Below are 18,505 nucleotides of genomic sequence, written 5' to 3' on the forward strand. Positions count from 1 at the left end.
CCCGTGCTTAGAAGGTAGGAGCTGGGGGCTTCCCTGGTGGTCCAGTGGTTAAGAATCCACCTGCCAATGCAGGGGACGGGGTTCAAGTCCTGGTCCAGGAAGATCCCACGTGCCACGGAGCAACCAAGCCTGTGCACCACAACTACTGAGCCTGCGCTCTAGAGCCCACAAGCCACAACTACTGAGCCCGTGAGCCACAACTACTGAAGCCCACGCACCTAGAGCCCGTGCTCTGCAACAAGAGAAGCCACCGCAATGAGAAGCCCGCTACACCACAATGAAGAGTAGCCCCCGCTCACCGCAACTAGAGAAAGCCCGCGTGCCACAATGAAGACCCAACGCAGCCAACAATAAATAAATAAAATAAATAAATTGATTAAAAAAAAGAAGGTAGGATCTGGGTTGGCTTCTGACACCTGCTGGGGGCTGTGACCCCAGACCCTGTGCCAGCCCCTCCTTGGGGCGGACGAAGGAGGCGCGCCCTGTGCACTCAGTGGGGGGGAGGCGTGGTGCAGGATGGTCTTGAAGGCCTGTAGCCTTCAGGGAAGGAGGGTAGGCATGTGGGGGGGTGGGGGGGGCGTGTGCTTTGCCCTCTGTGTGACCTGGTCTCTGCCTCTAGGACGCTGCTTCCGAGGGAAGGGGCCATGTCCTGTCCTTGTCACTGTACAGCCTGTGCACACTTGTCACCATACTGTGTGTGCACGCTTGTCACCGTACTGCCTGTCCACAGCAGGCACAGGGCTTGCAGACAGAGGCAGCGCCTGGCAGAGCTGTGGGCCCAGGGGCACCAGGGAGCTGGGGCTGCACAGGGAGGTGAGGCGAGGCCCCCGGACAGGGGTCACCACAATGGTGAGTCCGGCCGGGGGCAGGGAACAGTCTTCAAGCCCAGTGCAGAGACGGATTGTGCCGGCGCTTTCAGAAGCTGTGCAGGACTTTGTAACCGAGACGCACAGGACTCTACCCCGAACCACTCTCCCCTTTTCTCTGTTGTTGGGTCAGGGTGAGATGAGGCTGTGTTCCCAGCCACGTGCGGTGGGTACCCCCCAGCTCCCAGGAAGGCTCTTGAAAGGGCTGACGTGTGGAGGGACGGGGGCTGGTACCCTTTCTATCACCACTACTTTCTCCTTTTGCCTACTATGCGTTGTGATTGCTGGAGTGGCCACCTCCATCAAGGCACCAAGAGGGAAACGGCCAGGGAGCCAGAGGGACTTCAGTCCTGCCGCCCTGAGCCTCTGAACCAAAGTCAGCAACTGGATTCCTCACGATGGGGGAAAGTCCACCTTTGAGTATGAGCTGCTGTGAGCAGGCACAGCGCATCCTGCTCGTGGGAGTGAATCCCCAGGGCATGCTGGGTCCAGCCCAGGCAGCAGGCTGCTGGCCGGCAGACCCCGCAGTCCCCCCAAGGAGGGGGCCTGTATTTTGTGCGCAGCCTCTGGCCAAGGGCTCTCGGCACCGTCCTCCGGGCAGCCAGACCGGGCTGGCAGCCAGACCAAGCTGGCAGCATTGGCATTTACTTTCTTAAACTGACTTCTAGGCCTCTGGCGGGGTCTTAGGCTCCCGAGAGTTTTCATACTTTTTGAAATTACATTGTGAAATTCTGAGTTGCTGGCGTGGCAGCAACCTAAGAATAGGTTTGAATCGTTAGTTGCTCACACATCACTCTCACAGCTGACTGCGACATTACCATATCTCCAGCTGGAAACTGGGGCACAGGAAATGCACAGGAGGCGCCCGGGTGGGGCAGGTGAACACAGGTGTCAGACCCGTTGTTTCCCAGGAAGCGAGCTGATGGCTGAGGAACTTCCCGTCCTTTTGTCCTGCGCGGACAGGCCGCACATAACTGCGCTCTTGTGGGGACGCCCCAGGAGAGCCTCACCTCACCTCCCAGCTGTGGCCCGGCTGGCCGTGGCTGCCTGGGGTAGCTCCCTTCCAGGCGCCCTCAGCTCTGAGCACATCGTGAGGACACATCTGAGAGCACAGGCGCACGGTGGCTGAGCCCCAGGCCTTCCCGTGGCCTGACCACAGTCCTTGAGAGACATGGCGAGGTCCCACGCCCCTGCCGTTATGCTGTCGTCCTGACTTGTGCAGGTGACCACAGACGGCCGCTCTGGGGAGCTTGGTCTCTGTGCCCCCGCAGTTCCTCTGTGCTGTCAAGGTCAGGTTTCGTTAACTGCTCTGCGTCCTTCCTGCTGGACCAGCGTGGCGTCCTCCCGCCCCCAAAGGTCCACTCCAGCCAGTGGCTGCTGTGGTCCAGGCTATGGTCCAGGGGCTTGCTGGCTGCCCCAGCCTTGCTTCCCATACATCCTCAAGGGCCCAGGTGCTGCAGAGCCCTCTCCATCTGCTGCCCTCTCACCGTGGGAAGTCCAGGGCCTGCTGCCCCCATGTCCCTCGAGGCCGCTCCTCACTGCTTGGCTGGTCCTGTCGCCTCCCCTGGGCCCCGGGCACCTTCTCTGCCCCTTACTGAGAGGGGGAGAGCAAGAGCCCACATGCCGGGCTAAGCCTGACCACAGATGCCCTCGGGTTGCTGCCAGGTGGGCAGAGGGCAGAGGGCTGCCTGTGTGGTGAGATGACCCTGCTGTCCTGTAACCACGGGCAAAGGAGCAGGGTAAGTGTCCTCTAAGGCTGCCATGCCGTCCAGTGGGGAAGCAGTGGGGCTGCGGTCCTCTGCACGAGCCCAGGGCAAGGAGAGTCTGCAGCGTGCCGGGGGGCCCGGTGATGGTCTAGCTCTGGTGATTTGGGCCGTGTTGCACCATGCTCTCGGGTTCCCTTCTCTACATGCAGGTGTTAGAATCGACAGCCTCCAAAGCTTCTTCCCAGCCCCAACATGGTCTGAAACCCGGAAGGGCCTGTCATGGGGGTCCCACGTCGGAAGAGAGGAGGTCGCCCCCCCGACAGCTCAGCACGAGGCCAAGTGAGCTCTTGGCCGGCGCTTGGGGTCACGAGCCCCCTGGCCTTCCTTCCCCAGCCCGTGGGCAGTGAGTAGAGGCCGTCCTGTGGGTCCAGCCCGTGGGGCACTTCGGGGCGACTGGACCAGGTGCCAGGAGCCCCAGGGACGCGTTCCAGTCACGTTGCTTCAGGCAGATACCAGCTCACGCGTGGCCCGCATCTGCCTGCCCCCCCCCCCCCACCAACGTCATCCTAGACCTTTCCTGCCACTCCAGGGAGAACAACTCAAGTTCACACGCACAGTGTGGATGGCCGTGTTCCACACAGGCCTGCTTCGGTTTCTGAAATGACACGAAGCGGTTAACGTGTTCTGTTATGAAACGCGTTTCCTGAAGACAACACAGTGCTGGCAACAGGGATGGCCACAGGGTTTCTGAATGGATGAGGATTGTCACCAAAAAGCCCCAGACCCTCATATGCCACTTCCCTTACCCATCCCACAGAAACTGGAGATGGACCAGACCTCCTAGACGTAAGGTATCGCGGACACGGAACAAGTGGCGCTAGCGTGGGCCCCACACACCCTCGCGCGTTTTACCCTCAGAAAAGACACAGGTGACCAGGATGCACGGATTCGGGAGCCAAGCAGAAAGCCACGAGGAACCCCGGATGGAAGAGACATCTGGCCTCACGTGTGCGTGTTGGGGCGGGGACGGCCGGCAGGAGAGACCCGACGACTGGGAGCATTTCCCACTCGGCTCCCGCCCCCTCCCCTCCCACAGCTGCTGCAGAAACCAGAGACAGCAGCCCAGACCCTGGTGCAGCTACCGCCGGGCACCTGGGGTAGCGCTTATATCCTGCCGGGTCTCAGGCTTCTCACCCTCTGTCCTTCCTCCCAGCCCTGGGGTGACAGCCCGGGGTGTGGCTGCTCCTTCCCAGGGATGTAAGGTGAACCACGGACCAGAGGAAGTGCCCGGTGCAGGGGCTGCAAAGGCGGAGGCCAACAGCGGTGGAGCCTGGGAAAGTCTTCTCCCCTCTCCTTTACTAGGACACGACCCCACAGGCCAGGGCCTTTGCCCCGGACACACTTCTCTACAAAGTTGCTGAAATTGCCAAAAGAACGTAGGCTAAAACATCAAAATGAACAGAAGGAAACATCTGAAGAAGTAAAGGTGGAAGCTTGTTAAGCAAAGATGAAAGATCTCAGGCAAGGAAAAAATCCCATGCCTTGAGGATGTAAAATAGTATCAGAAGCCAAGAGAAAACCATAAGCTCACATGGAAAAGGGTGGCCACAGGCCAACAGGCCCCTGTGTCCCAAAGGTGGCAGGAGGAGGGTCCAGCTGTCCTCTGTGCTGGTGACGCCCCGTAGGGATGCAGGGGAGTGAGCAGACACCCCTCAGGGTGGGGCCCGTGAGACCACTTAACGCTTCATAAATTTTCACCATCTAACCCACCGTGAGCTTTCTCCCCAGGCGCAGACAGGCTGACGCCCGGGAAGGGCTCCTCAGCAGGCAGGCCCACGCTGGCCCACACGTGGAGCCTAAGAGGGCCCAGAGGGGTGGCAAACAGACCTGGAGACCAAAGAGGGAGGGAGGCAGACCTCCTGGGTTCAGACATACTCGCTTCTCTGGGGAGCCCAGGTGGGCCGCCCAGAGGGGATCCTGGGATTCGGGAGGAGAACCCACCCCCTCCCACCTGCACCCAGGCCAGGACCTTGGGCGGGCCGAGGGGTGGTTCTGGGCCAGCAGAGCCTGGGACGAGCACGCCTGGTCACCCAGACCCCCAGACACTCCCTCTGCTCGGGGTGTGTGCCCAGGAGAGCAACCGAGGCAAACGTGGAGCCTGGCGAGAGCCTTCGGGGCAGGGATGGCAGCAGAAGCCGGGCCTCTGGCTCGCTTATCAGGGGCTGGGAGCGGACGCAGTGTGGAGCCCGGTGTCCTGTCTGAGGGGCCGCGGGGCCCACCCAACTCTGAGGTGGGCAGCTGCGTGTGTACCCCTGGGGACGTGCCCGAAGGGGTTCGGGCTCACTGAGGGGAGACATTTCTGCACCAGGCAACCTGGGGAGACTCAGCGTGCTCCAGGGTAAGCGGGCCCTTGCTTAGCCCCAGCTGGGAACAAAGCGTTCTCCTGGGAGTGCTGGGAGCACCTTGGCTGAAGCGGGTCCCTCCGTGGGGGTCAGCGAGCTTGTCCGGTCCGAGCCCCGGAGGGAAGTGGCCAGTGTGGCTTCGCATCCAGGAGGCATCTGCCCGCGGGCCAGGCGCAGAGCAGCAGGCCGCCCACCCGAGCCTTGCGGAGGGCAGGTCCGCGCCCTGGGCTGGGCCTGGGCCGGCTGGCGCTCACTCACTGACCTGGCCGTAAGGATGGGGGACGTGGCCACTGCTGTGAAGAGGTGGATCATGGCCATCTTGCAGAGGTCCGCGGCCGAGCCTGTGAGGCACAAAGGGTGCTGGTTCATGAACAGTGTGAGGCCTGGGGCCCCGCAGCCCTGCCCGCCCAGGAGGGCTGTCTGAATTTTCTACACTGTGTAACACATGACCCCACACCCAGCAGGTGAGAACCACAGGGATCTACCATCTCTCAGTTCTTGTATGTGTGGCTGGGCCTTTGCTCAGGGTCTCGCAGGCTGAGGTCGGTGTGGACCTGGCTGTGTCCTCATCTGGGGCTCCACTGAGGAAGGCCCACTTTCAGATGACAGGTTGCCAGCAAAATTCATTTCCTTGTAGTCACATGACTGGGGTTCCCGTTTCCTGGTGGCTGTGGCCCTCAGGTCTGTGCCACGGGCCCTCTCCCCAGCGTGTTTGCCCCTCCACAGCCAGAATCTCTGACTCTGACCCCTAAACATTCTTTCAAGGGTCCACCTGATCAGCTCAGGCCCACCTGGGATGTCCCCTTCTGATACGCTCAAGTCAGCTGACTGGGGACCCTACACCTGCCGTATAACACGACCTGCCCCTTGGAGCAGTGTCTCAGCATGCTCACAGTTTCTGACCACACCTGGGCTGTGCCCGCTGCACCAGCCGACAGGATGACGGAGCCCGGACGGCGGCCATGGGCTCATCCCCCACTCCCTCAGCCCTCCCGCTGTGCAGCCCTTGAAGCTGGCAGAACCTCAGCCTCCCAGTGTGTGGAGTGGGGCTATGATATGGGCTTCTAGGACTTGGGCGGGATCAATCACATGGTCAGTCAGGCACTCTGGAGGTGCTGGCCAGCATAGGGGACACGCTTGTTCCAGCGCCAGGCAAACAATGGGTGTCTCAACAACCGGTTCAGGGCTTCCCTGGTGGCGCAGTGGTTGAGAGTCCGCCTGTCAATGCAGGGGATGCGGGTTCGTGCCCTGGTCCGGGAAGATCCCACGTGCCACGGAGCGGCTGGGCCTGTGAGCCGTGGCCGCTGAGCCTGCATGTCTGGAGCCTGTGCTCCGCAACGGGAGAGGCCACAACAGTGAGAGGCCCGTGTACCGAAAAAAAAAAAAAAAAAAAAACCGGTTCGGATCATGGGAAACAGACTGACGTTCAGGTTTCCATTCCTGGCTTTAAGCTTCTCTAGCTGTTCAAGGCTCCTGAGGTTCACGAAGAAATAAAAGGTCCCAGTCAGTGGGCCACCTCCCTCCACTGCAGGGTCACACTTCCCACGAGCGCGGCAGGAATGCTGGACGTGCAAGTCTGGTCTCTGCAACTGACCTGCCGGCCGCGAGGGGTCTCAGTGCCACGGGGACCCTCTGCCGGGGCTGGGATGTCGGGAGGCTTGCTACTTTAGGAGGAGGGGCAGAGCCAAGAGAGAGGAGGTGGGGGGGCGGGGGGAGCAGAGCACGGGTGGGGTGGGATGAGGGAACAGGCCTGCCGGACCCTGTGTCTGCCCAGGTGGAGGGACAGCTCCCTGGTGGGCACCGGCTCGGCTCAGCACGGGCAACGGCAGGTCACTTGTCCCGTGCTGTCTCGGCTCAGCTGGGAGATCACCTCTCCAGGGGAGCTCAAAGCGTGGCCAGGCTTCCTGGTCAGCTTTCCGTGTGGAGAGGTCTGCGTGCAGTTTTTTCTCCAAACCAGCTTCAAGGCCGCCTTGCACATGCCTCAGGGACAGAGGCGGGTGGTCGTGAGCCAACCACGGCCTCGCGTGAGAGAGCCGGCCTGAGACACAGAGCCCTCTCAGGGTTGGAGGCTGTCACTGTGCTCTGCTCTCGTCTGGGTGGTCACACCAGCGCAGGACCCGGGAAGATGCTACATGAGCCCAGAGCCGGTCCCAGCCGTCCTCCCACAGCTGCCACTGCCTCTCCTGCTCGCCAAGGCTGAGCTTAGCCGGGCAGCGCCGCCACACCGGCCTCTGTGCAGTACTCACTGAGGACTTGACCTTCCTGCTCCACCATCCATGCCTCGCACTCCACGTCTGCTGGGCCCGGGCCACCCTCCTGCTGCAGAAACCCCTCTGGGGCTGGGGTCCTACCTCCAGTCTTCGTCTCTGGGCCCAGGGACCTTTGTTCTCCATCCATGACCACTGGGGTCATAGGTGGGGACGTTGCCCAACCCCCAGGCCCCCAAGGCCTCATCAGGACAGCACCTAGCGCCGCCTCACACCTGCCCTCCACGCAGAGACTGTTGCTTTGGCCATTCTAAGGAAGACTGACGGATCCGTGGTGGGTGCACTGGGGTTCGGATGCCTGCCAAGGATGAGGGCTGTGGCGGAGAAACCAGGCCGAGGGTCAAGGGACTGAGCTCCAGGTCTGACCCTGGCGCCGGCCAGATGACCTCCTGGAGCCTGTCTCCCGTCTGGCCTTGTGGGGTGTGTCGCAATCAGGAGGGGACCAGGTGCTGAGCACCTGCCCTGTGGCTCCCAGCAGTAACCGCCAGGAGGACGAGAGCAGGACATACCCTGGCACCAATCTCCTGAGGCTGAAAACCGAGAAGCAGAGGGGCTCTGGCACCTTGCACCACAAAGTTCACCGCCTGCCGCTCTGCTTGAGCCCGGAGCTGCGGGTCGCGTGCACGGATCCTCGGCAGCGGCCTCCTCCTGCCCATGATGGACACCACACAGCCTGCGTTACATGAAGGAAGAGCAAGATGAGAGCAACAGTGAGCGGGCGGCGCGACGCCCTGCTGCACCCTCCCCTTTGTGGGCACAGCTGCTCTCAGATTAGGTCCTGGGGCCCCGCGGGAACCCTCCCTGCTGCAGCCGGAGCAACAGTGCCAGAGCTCCGCCCTGAGGCCTCTGGGTCTGTCTCTAGGGCAGGTGGGTTCTGTGGTGGGAAAGCAAGGACAGCAGCAGAGTAGCCTTTGCTTGCCTGGTGGCATGCTTTGCACACTTTCTAACTTCTAGCTGTGCTTAGATCTGATGTAGGACAGGAAGGGTGGTTTTTACACTATAAAGGTGAAAAACCACTTGTGGTTCTTGGGGACAGAAGTAATTCTGGACAGTGTGGCAGCTGGAATTGGGGAGAAAAGCATTAATCCTTAGTTCACTCAAGGAGGGGTTGATGGTCTGCGTCAGAGACCACATCCCTACACATGAGGGCACATCCAAGCTTTGTGGTGCCCAAAGCTTCCATAATTTGGGGTCCTCTTTAAGAGAATGAATGCAGAGGTGCTGCAATGGTTATGTTCCTGACCAGTGAGAACTTTGGTTTTACTAGGTGTTGGTAAGAACTAAATCCCCAACTTACACGTTATGTGTCTGATGATTGGAAGAATTTCTCACGTATGCAATAATTATAAAAATGACAGTGTATTAAGCACCTGCTACAATGCCAGGCAACGTATAATTTAAGTCCCCTAACTGTGACAGGCAGCGAGAACAGGGAGAGCCGTGCTTCTGACTGGCACATTCCAGTCTCTGTCTCTGTGTGTGTCTGGTGATTTTTCCTTTTTTATAGAATTTATTTATTTATTTATTTTTGGCTGCATTGGGTCTTCGTTGCTGCACGCCAGCTCACTCTAGTTGTGGCGAGCGGGAGCTACTCTTCGTTGTGGTGCACAGGCTTCTCATTGTGGTGGCTTCTCTTGTTGCAGAGCACCAGCTCTAGGTGCGTGGGCTTCAGTAGTTGTGGCACATAGGCTCAGTAGTTGTGGTGAACAGGCTTAGTTGCTCCACAGCATGTGGGATCTTCCCGGACCAGGGCTCGAACCCATGTCCCCTGAATTGGCAGGTGGATTCTTAGCCACTGCGCCACCAGGGAAGCCCTGTCTAGTGATTTTTGACTGGATGCTGGGTATTGTGTGTTTTATGTTGTTCAGTGATGGGGTTTGGTGTTTTCCTTTCTTTGTTTTTTTAAATTTATTTATTTATTTTTGGCTGCGTTGGGTCTTCGTTTCTGCGCAAGGGCTCCCTCTAGTCGCGGTGCGCGGGCCTCTCACTATCACGGCCTCTCTTGTTGCGGAGCACAGGCTCCAGATGCGCAGTCTCAGTAGTTGTGGCTCACGGGCCCAGCTGCTCTGTGGCACGTGGGATCTTCCCAGACCAGGGCTCGAACTCACGCCCCTTGCATTGGCAGGCAGATTCTCAACCACTGCACCACCAGGGAAGCCCCTGGTGTTTTCCTTTCAAGAGTGTTAGGCAGGCCTAAGGTACTTGCAGATTGCCTGATCCTTTTGAGGCCCGCTTTTAAGCTTTCTTAGGGCGGGTTTAGAGCAGCTTTAATCTAGGGCTAGTTTAGACCTACTGCTAAAGTGTTACCCTTCTGGGTGAACGTCTCAGATGTCCATTGAGCACCCTCCATTCCAATGGTCAGAACCCAAACATCTCCTGGCCCTGTGTGCACTCTGAGATTGTTCAGCCTGCTGCTCCCCAGAAGTGATTCTGCTTAGTCCTGTGGAGTTTCACTCTCTGCACACGTATCTTAGTGTTAAGGACAGACGGGGGACTCCTCTGAAGTTTCATGGAGACTTTTTCTCTATAACTTCCTCCTCTCTGATAGTCTACCTTGCAAGATCCGGTTGCCTTTGCCTCCCAGACCCAATCCTTGTCTCCTCAACTCAGCGAGGCCACTGTAATCTGCTTGGGTTCCCCTCCTGCACTATGGTCAGTGGCCCTAGATACAGGGTGTCAGAGGGCTCCCCTCCTTTGCTTCTGTTCTATCAGAGACCAGAGTAATACACTGCCTATGATCCAGTGTCTGGAACAGTTGCTTCATACATTTTGCCCAGTTTTCTAGTTGTTTATGGTGGGAGAAAAGTCTGAACTTCTTTGTGGCCCGAAGTAGAAGCCCCTGGTTCCATACATTTCAAATCTTGTTTCCAAGGCTTGCGGTGCTGGCGATTATAGCTCCTGTTCACACTGTGAGATGACCTCTGGCCCTGCACCTTCCTGTTACTGCACTCGGGAAGTGGGAAGGCATGGAAGGAATGCTCCCGGAAGCCATCCCTGTGCCAGGACGGCTAGCACCCCTCAACCATGCATGGAAAGAGCAACAAACCTCAGGAATACCCACACTGAGATCCGAACTAAATGAGTCACCGATTTGACTTCCCCTTAAGCCGGATTCAAAAAATAGCTGTGGCCACGGCAATGCCACATACCATGGAAAGGAGTACGGTGGAGGAGAGTGGAGGGGAAGAGACAGCGTCTTAGTCAATTGCAGTTAAAGTACCCTGCTTTTGCCAATTTTACAAAAGATGTGACCACGTGAACACACTGCAGGGCCTCTCCCGGGGCCTGGGAGGACGGGCCCACACAAGGAGGACCCTGAACTTACAGCTTCATCAACATTATGGTCAACCTGCCTGGCCCACCTGTCCACCCCCGGGCAGGTCAGTGAGCCTGCAGGGAGAGCGCAGGCTCACACCACCTCCTTCCCTCCTTGCCCTGCTGTCTACCTCTCACCAGTGGTCCCCCTCCATCCCACCTCCCGGGAGTTCCTGAGCTAACAGCCGCATCACTTCTCGCAGGTGCTGGCTCTGATCAGCTCCCCTCCCGATCTCTTTTCCACAGTCTTGCTGGAACAATCTGCGAAAAATGAAACCCAGGTTCTTTTCGTGACCTGTGTAGTGCTGTGCAGAGTCTGGGCGCACACCTGCCTCTTCCTGGCCCCCGCCCCTCCCTGCCGGCTCTCCCTGGCCTCTCACCTGGTCTTGCTCAGGTGTCACCTCTTTTTGTGTCACTGTGGCTGACAGTCCCCAGGGCTGCCCTCTGCTGCTCTCTGCCTAGTGCCCCGGGATTCTTCCCCACTCAGGATCCCATCTTTCTGACACCGTCTGGATGTACTTGCTCACTTGTGGGTTACGTTTCCCTGGACTGTGTCTCCAGGAGAGCCAGGAGATCCTATCCCTGGTGCCAACACAGTGCCTGACATGGGTAGTCACCCAACAAATGCCTGTAGCATAATTTAATGACAGTTGAGCGTCTGCCCAGAAATGTAATTGCTGCGTCAAAGGACACGCATGCTTCACGCTGGCAAGCGTAAAGCTCCATGGCCCTTCGAGAAAGTTAAGTGCAGGGCAGGGATGCAGAGCCATGTAGCAGAGAGGCACTGGCTGGGCCAAGTTGCATGGGGGTGGGTCCCGGCCTGGCACCACCTGTTTTGTTAGCTGTGTGAACTCAGGAAGCTACTTGACCTCTCGGGGCTCATTTTCTTCACCTGTAAAGCAGGGTAACGATGCGACCCAAGCTTTTGAGTTGCAGTGAGGATGACGTAGGCAGTTATGGGCAGCCGTGGACACCACGCCTGGCCATGCTGTGTGGCACGAGGGCCTGCATCTGATTGTCCCTCCTCCTGCAGTGACCCTGGCTCCGTGCACTCAGCAGCGCTGGGCTCTATCACTGTTTTCACATTTCATAATTGATAGTATTTTATTCTTCCCAAGTGTGGGGCCCCAGCGAGGAGGCTGCAGGCGTCGACCCGGGCTGTGCAGCCTCCGTATGGTTCACCCCCAGGCCCAGGAGCCGAGGCCTGTGAGATGCTCACTGGGGGATAGAAACGGTTTCCCGGCTTTCTCGAGCCCCCAGGAGGCTGCAGGAGCTGAGCGCTGACCCGGCACAGGCTGCTGTCGGGATGTGCAGCCAGGCCCAGGGGAGCCTGTGGGGCCGCCCTGCACTCACGGGCTCCCGAGAGAAAGGTCATCAGTGAGCCCCCGGGAGGATCCCGGGTGCTGCGGGATGTGCCAACCCTCCGTGATCCCACGTGTGCTGACTCTCCACTTCCCACGTGTGCTGACTCTCCGCTTGCTCTGTGGCGACCACTGCTCTCTGTTTTGCATCTGTTTCCTGAGTTTCTGCTCCTACGTTGATTTCCTTCCTTCTTGTTTCTTTAATCTACTCTGCTGCTTTTTCCCAAATGTCTTGTGTTGAATACAGTCATTTATGTTCAGAAATTTTTCTTTCTTTTTAAAACACTCTTTTAAAGAATTCCTTCATCTCTAAGTGAAGGTCAGCTTGGCCATGTCTTACAGTTTTTCATTGAGATACTTATACTGTCATTTATTGCTAAAATGCGTGTCATTTGCTTGGGACTTTTTTTTAAAATCTTAAATCATTTAGGAGTGCAATGATTTTTCCAAATAGGCAGATGGATGGATGGCCACACATATTGATATAAACTACCTTTTTATTCCACTGTGGTCACAGAACATGTTCTATTTGATATTCTTTGAAATCTGTGACCAAATTGTGGTGAAATTTTGTAGATATACCACATGCTTTTCCTAAGAACATAGTTCTCCATTTTTAGGCGCAGGATCTCTCTCTCTCTGTATCTATCCATCTATCATTTCTAACTCAAGCTTAGTATTGTTGCCTCAAGAAGAGCCTGGCTCTGGACCCTCCTTACGTGGAGCCTTTTGGTCCCATTTATCCAGCAGGGGCTGGATGCTCACCCAGTCCCCACCCACCCCGCCCCCATCAACCCACCACCCTCCCATCTGTTCACCCACCCACTGGAGGAGCAGGGCCTGGGAGACCACCTGGCTACTGTAGAGAGGGCGTGGGAGAGGGAGGGGGACCTGCCGATGGCTTTGGCAGCAGCTGGCTGACCTGTCTGGTGACATCGGGCAATGGTTGCTTGGGTGAAGTCCTTGATTTTCTTGTACTTCTGCAAAAAACTGTCCAAAAACTGGGCAGCTTCCTGAACAGGAACTCCAAGGCAAGCAGCAAGCCGCTCCTTCCCTGTGTGAGCAGAAGCATGATCAGAGGCCAGCCTCTCACCCAGCGGGTTCCAAGGACACGAGCCACCAGGCAGTGACCACCACATGTGGAAGTGAGCCCACAGGAGGGATCTTGGAAGACTCGGTGCGTCAAGGCCCAACTGGCACCACTGGTCTCTTCTGATTGGTCAGGATGGTGTTGGCTTTGGCTTTACAGACCAAGTGCTCGGTGCCGGCCAGTCTGGATGGGAGCCTGTTAAACATTTATTTATTCAACAGTGTTGACTGAGGGCCTGGCAGGTGCTGCAGGTGAAGCCCTGGATGAAGGAGCTGTAGTCCCTGCTTGCAGCCTGTCCAGAAGGGAGCCTGTTTCTAGAACTGTGGGAGGCTGGAGAGGGGCGGCGAATAAAAGAGGAAGGGAAGTTTCCAGTGCCAAAATATGAGGAGCTCCCATCCTTGGAATGTTTTTTTGAGACAAAAACTTTTGGTCCAGGGCTTCCCTGGTGGCGCAGTGGTTGAGAGTCTGCCTGCCGATGCAGGGGACACGGGTTCGTGTCCCGGTCCGGGAGGATCCCACGTGCCGCGGAACGGCTGGGCCCGTGAGCCATGGCCGCTGAGCCTGCGCATCCGGAGCCTGGGGTCCGCAACGGGAGAGGCCACAACAGTGAGAGGTCCGCGTACCGCAAAAAAACAAAACAAAACAAAAAAAAAACCTTTTGGTCCAGACCAATATTTGGTTCCTAGAGGACGCAGGTGTTCTGGACAAGCTTTTTTTTTTTTTTGCGGTACGCGGGCCTCTCTCTCACTGTTGGGGCCTCTCCCGTTGCGGAGCACAGGCTCCGGACGCGCAGGCTCAGCAGCCATGGCTCACGGGTCCAGCCGCTTCGCGGCATGTGGGATCTTCCCGGACCGGGGCACAAACCCGTGTCCCCTGCATCGGCAGGCGGACTCTCAACCACTGCGCCACCAGGGAAGCCCTGGACAAGCTTTTTATAGCAAGATCTCTGGTCAGGATGACACTCGAGTTCCAGGATGGCACCCCAAGTTCCAGGAAACACCTGAGTTCCAGGACAACACCCCGAGTTCCAGGATGACACCTCAAGTTCCAGGATGACACCCCGACTTCCAAGATGGCACCTGAGTTCTAGGATAGCACCTGAGTTCTAGGATGACACTCAAGCTCTAGGCCGGCACCCTGAGTTCCAGGATGGAACCCTGAGTTCCAGGAAACACCCAAGTTCCAGGACAACACCCTGAGTTCCAGGACAACACTTCAAGTTCCAGGATGACACTCCGAGTTCCAGGATGGCACCTGAGTTCTAGGATGACACTCAAGCTCTAGGCCGGCACCCCGAGTTCCAGGATGGCACCCGAGTTCTAGGCCGGCACCCCGAGTTCCAGGATGGAACCCCAGGTTCTAGATGACACGCAAGCTCTAGGCCAGCACCCCCAGTTCCAGGATGGCACCCCAAGTTCCAGGATGACACCCGAGGTCCCGGATGGCACCTTGAGTTCCAGGAAACACCCGAGTTCCAGGACAACACCCCGAGTTCCAGGATGACACCTCAAGTTCCAGGATGACACCCCGAGTTCCAGGATGACACCCGAGTTCTAGGATGACACCCTGAGTTCTAGGATGACACCCCGAGTTCTAGGACAACACCCAAGTTCCAGGATCACAGCCCGAGTTCCAGGACGACACCTGAGTTCTAGGCTGGCACCCCGAGTTCCAGGATGGCACCCAAGTTCTAGGCTGGCACCCTGAGTTCCAGGATGGCACTCGAGTTCTAGGATGACACCCAAGTTCTAGGCCAGCGCCCTGAGTTCCAGGATGGCACCCTGAGCTCTAGGCCGGCACCCTGAGTTCCAGGATGGCACCCGAGTTCTAGGATGACACCCAAGCTCTAGGCCGGCACCCCAAGTTCTAGGACAGCACCCCGAGTTCCAGGATGACACACAAGTTGCAATCGACTCCAGATCCCAAGAAACCACTTGTTCGCTTCCTATCAGTGCAGATTTTCTTTTCATTATTTTTTGTGGTAAAATATATATAACACAAAGTATGCCATACTGTAAATTAATTTTGAGTGTTCCAGAATTTCATATAAATGGTGTAATAAATTACTTACTATAAATACTCCTTTGTATCTGGCTGTCTTCTTTCATTTGACGTAATGTTTTGAGGTTCATCCATGTTGACAGCTGTATCAATAGTTTGCTGCTTTTTTAAAAATTGAAGTGTAGTTGATTTATAATATTGTGTTAGTTTCAGGTGTACAGCAAAGTGATTCAGTTATACATATCTTTTTTCTTGAGTATGGATCGGGTTACCCTCTTTCTTCATATGTTTAGTAATTTTGGATTGTATTCTGGCTATTGTATTATAAATGATATGTTGTAGACACTCTAGATTCTGTTATGTTTCTCTCAGCAGTGCTGATTTAGAAAAAAAAACAAAACTTCAAACTTTGTCCCCCTGCAGTCAGCAGTAGCTGAAAGCTCGCATCAGTCCCTTCAGCAGTAGCTGGGCTGTTTGAAGTCTGCCCTTTTCATATACAGTCAGGGGTCAGCCAGAGATCTGGGCAGAGTTCAAGCCCAGAATTCGGGGGTCTCCTTTGACTCTCCTCTTTCTGAGATTTCTCCCTTCACTTTCCAGATTCACTGGCTGCCCTGACCTCTTTCCTCTGCTTTTTATTTTCCCCAACTAATTAATTAATTTTTATTTTTGGCTACTTTTGGTCTTCGTTGATGCACGCAGTCTTTCTCTAGTTGTGGCGAGCGGGGGCTACTCTTTATTGTGGTGCGTGGGCTTCTCATTACACTGGCTTCTCTTGTTGCAGAGCATGGGCTCTAGGTGCGTGGGCTTCAGTAGTTGTGGCATGTGGGCTCAGTAGTTGTGTCGCACAGGCTTAGTTGCTCCGTGGTATGTGGGATCTTCCTGGACCAGGGCTTGAACCCATGTCCCCTGCATTGTCAGGTGGATTCTTAACCACTGTGCCACCAAGGAAGCCCCTGTCCTCTGCTTCTTGAAGCCAGTAAGACCCTGGATTTCTGTCAGAGTTTTAGCCACACACAACACGGACAGAGGCTTGCCTTCAGGTGAAGAGCTACAAAACGGGAAACTCACCCTGTGCTATTCCTTCCTTCCAAGTGTTAACCCACCTCCAATTTCTGTCTGCTTTTGGTCACTTTTCAGTACCTTTAGGTAGTTGTTTATTATACTTTAGCATACTTTCTAGTTGATATCTGTGGGAGGGTGGTCTGATTGGAGTGCCACGGCCACTGCCGGAAGTCACATTTCTCTTTTTGTGTCTACGGCTGAGAAGAAATTCCTTTCCCTTCCTCTGTAGAGCTGTTGGGATATCCCAGGGTCTCTGCACAGGAAGAAAGCCTGCTTCCGAGAGAAGCCGGTGATGTGGCAACTCAGAGAAGAAGAGATGGGCTGAGCCGGAGACCGAGGGTCCGGTCACTTCTCCAGGCCCTGGTCCTTATTACCCATGCCCTTGCCAGGGGGTCTGTCACACTCTAAGGCCACCGTGCCCCTGCCCCCCAAGTAGGACAATGTTTGGCTCTGTGAGGGCTTCTGTTCCGTGCTTCGTATTCATGGGTCCCCACTTCCGACACAACTTCCCTTCACACTTTGATTCAACTGATCAGGTTCCTGCTGTTTCAGTTGTGAAAATGCAGGCCTGTCTCCGTAGGTGCACCCCTGGGAGCACGGATCCCCTTGGCGGGAGCGCGAGGTACCCTACCTCATAGGTCCCACGTGAACATACAGTTTGGCTTTCCCCACAGAGGGCTAATTGCCTCCCGTGTGTGTGTGTGTGTGTGTGTGCGTGTGTGTGTGGTGCAATTTTAAGTTTAGGAAGGAAATCTTCACTCCCTTTCCTCCATGTGCTCTTCGCCCCATGCTGAACTATAACAGCTTCTCACTCTTGTTCACAGCTCCAGGGCCTCGTGAGAGCCTGGCACTCGTGGGCCTCCAGGGATGCTCTGACCGGCTCCTGCACATCCTTTAAACTCAGCCTGGCCTGGCGAGGGGCCTCCCCTGGGCTCAGCAGTCATACTGGACATCGCCGATCACTCCGTGCCGTCCCCGCAGGCCTGCTCGTGTGTCTCAGCGGACAAGCACCGGCCCCTCGGAGCAGGAGGCCTGGAGCCCGGCAATCGGTGCGCACCGGCGACGGGACGTGGAGTGAACTTAAGATACGCAGCAAGGAGAGTCAAGGGTCAAGCTGACACTAAGAGTAGCAGGAGCTCAGGGCAGGACGGGGGGAGCAGGGGTTTCTTCCTGGAGGAGGTGCCTGCTGCCAGCGGGCCTGGGGGGGCACAGTGCTGGGCAGGCGGCTGCGTCCAGTGGGCTGAGGGCAGCAGTAAGCCCAGGGCCTGCGCTCCAGGCCGAGGCCTGCAGGCGGGCAGGCACTCCCATTTCGGGGGGGACAGGTCTCTGGTGGCAGAGGCCTGGTGGCTCCCAAGCCCTGGGGAGAGGGGCTGAGGGAGGTGCGGGGACCAGGCTGCCCACGGGCTGTGGGTACGTCTTCTTGCTTGTCCCGATCCTGCTCTCCCTCTACGGCCTTTTGCCATCCTCACAATGACCACGACCCCAAAGCCAGGCTGGGGCCATGTGCCCCCAGCACCCAGAGCAGCTGCTTCCAGACCCCTTGTGTTTAGGTGAAATCACAGCATTGCAACCCACAGGAGCCAGGCAGTTGGAAGCTTCTCTTCTGAGTTTCCAAAGGGCCCCAGTAGCCCAGGACGCCCGGCCCTTCAGGAGACAAAGGCCCTGCTTCATGCACGAGGCAGACGCAGCCCGACAGGTGCACAGAAGCCCGGCTGTCAGGTGGCGACGGGAGCAGCAGACACGAGGCTCGGGGTGGGAACCCTGTCAGCGTTAGGGCTCAAAGCAGCGGCTAATGACTCATTGCTTATTTATAAAGTGGAGCTCTTTTCCTCTCCAGAAAATAACAAAGTGAATACTCCAGAAGGTGCCAGACCGACAGGAGCGAAGACTGACTCTGGGTGCACTGGGTAGCAGGGGCAGCGGGGGAGGCCCGCTGGCCAGAGACTGGAGCCGAAGCGCCCCTGCCCGAGTCCCGGCTGAGACCACAGCCCTGGCAGGTTTGAAGCAGGTTCCAGACTCATCATAAGCAGGTCGGTCACTCATGGTCCGGGAAGAGGCGCTTTGGAATCAGGTCATACGGCACCACAGTCACACTGGAGAAGCCCGAGGTGGCTCCTACCTACAGCTGACTACATGTTTGCACAGAGTTTTGCGCTGGCAGCTCTTCCCTGAATGAACACAGGGTTTCTACGGCAGGGAGGGACCCTCTTCTCCGTGTCTTTACACAAGCCCCACTCCTCAAAGTGGAACTGAACCAGGAGGGGCCTACACGGGCCTGGCCACCAGGCCACAGCCTCTCCTGATCCCCTCCCTCAACTCCCGAGGGGCGTCAGGCCCACTGATGCAGCAAGACCGAGAGGGAGAAACAATTTAAAAAGCTCAGAGAGCCCACGGTCAGGAAGGGAGAGGAGAGGGTGGGAGGGGGAGGGGAGCAG

The 18,505-nt window shown here is 57.0% G+C and overlaps 1 protein-coding gene across 1 annotated transcript in view; it reads right to left on the minus strand.

Moving 5' to 3' along the window:
- POLN (DNA polymerase nu) overlaps positions 1 to 18,505 on the minus strand; it is a gene marked incomplete at both ends in the record, with an annotated part of 171,109 nt that overhangs the window by 5,531 nt on the left and 147,073 nt on the right. The window contains 3 exons of the mRNA XM_079702093.1: positions 5,237 to 5,315; positions 7,804 to 7,914; positions 12,840 to 12,971. Coding sequence (XP_079558219.1) covers positions 5,237 to 5,315; positions 7,804 to 7,914; positions 12,840 to 12,971 — 322 coding nt within the window. The remainder of the gene's footprint in view (positions 1 to 5,236; positions 5,316 to 7,803; positions 7,915 to 12,839; positions 12,972 to 18,505) is intronic.

This window comes from Hyperoodon ampullatus, assembly GCF_949752795.1.
Source record: "Hyperoodon ampullatus genome assembly, chromosome: 1".
NCBI classification, from domain to species: Eukaryota; Metazoa; Chordata; class Mammalia; order Artiodactyla; family Ziphiidae; genus Hyperoodon; species Hyperoodon ampullatus.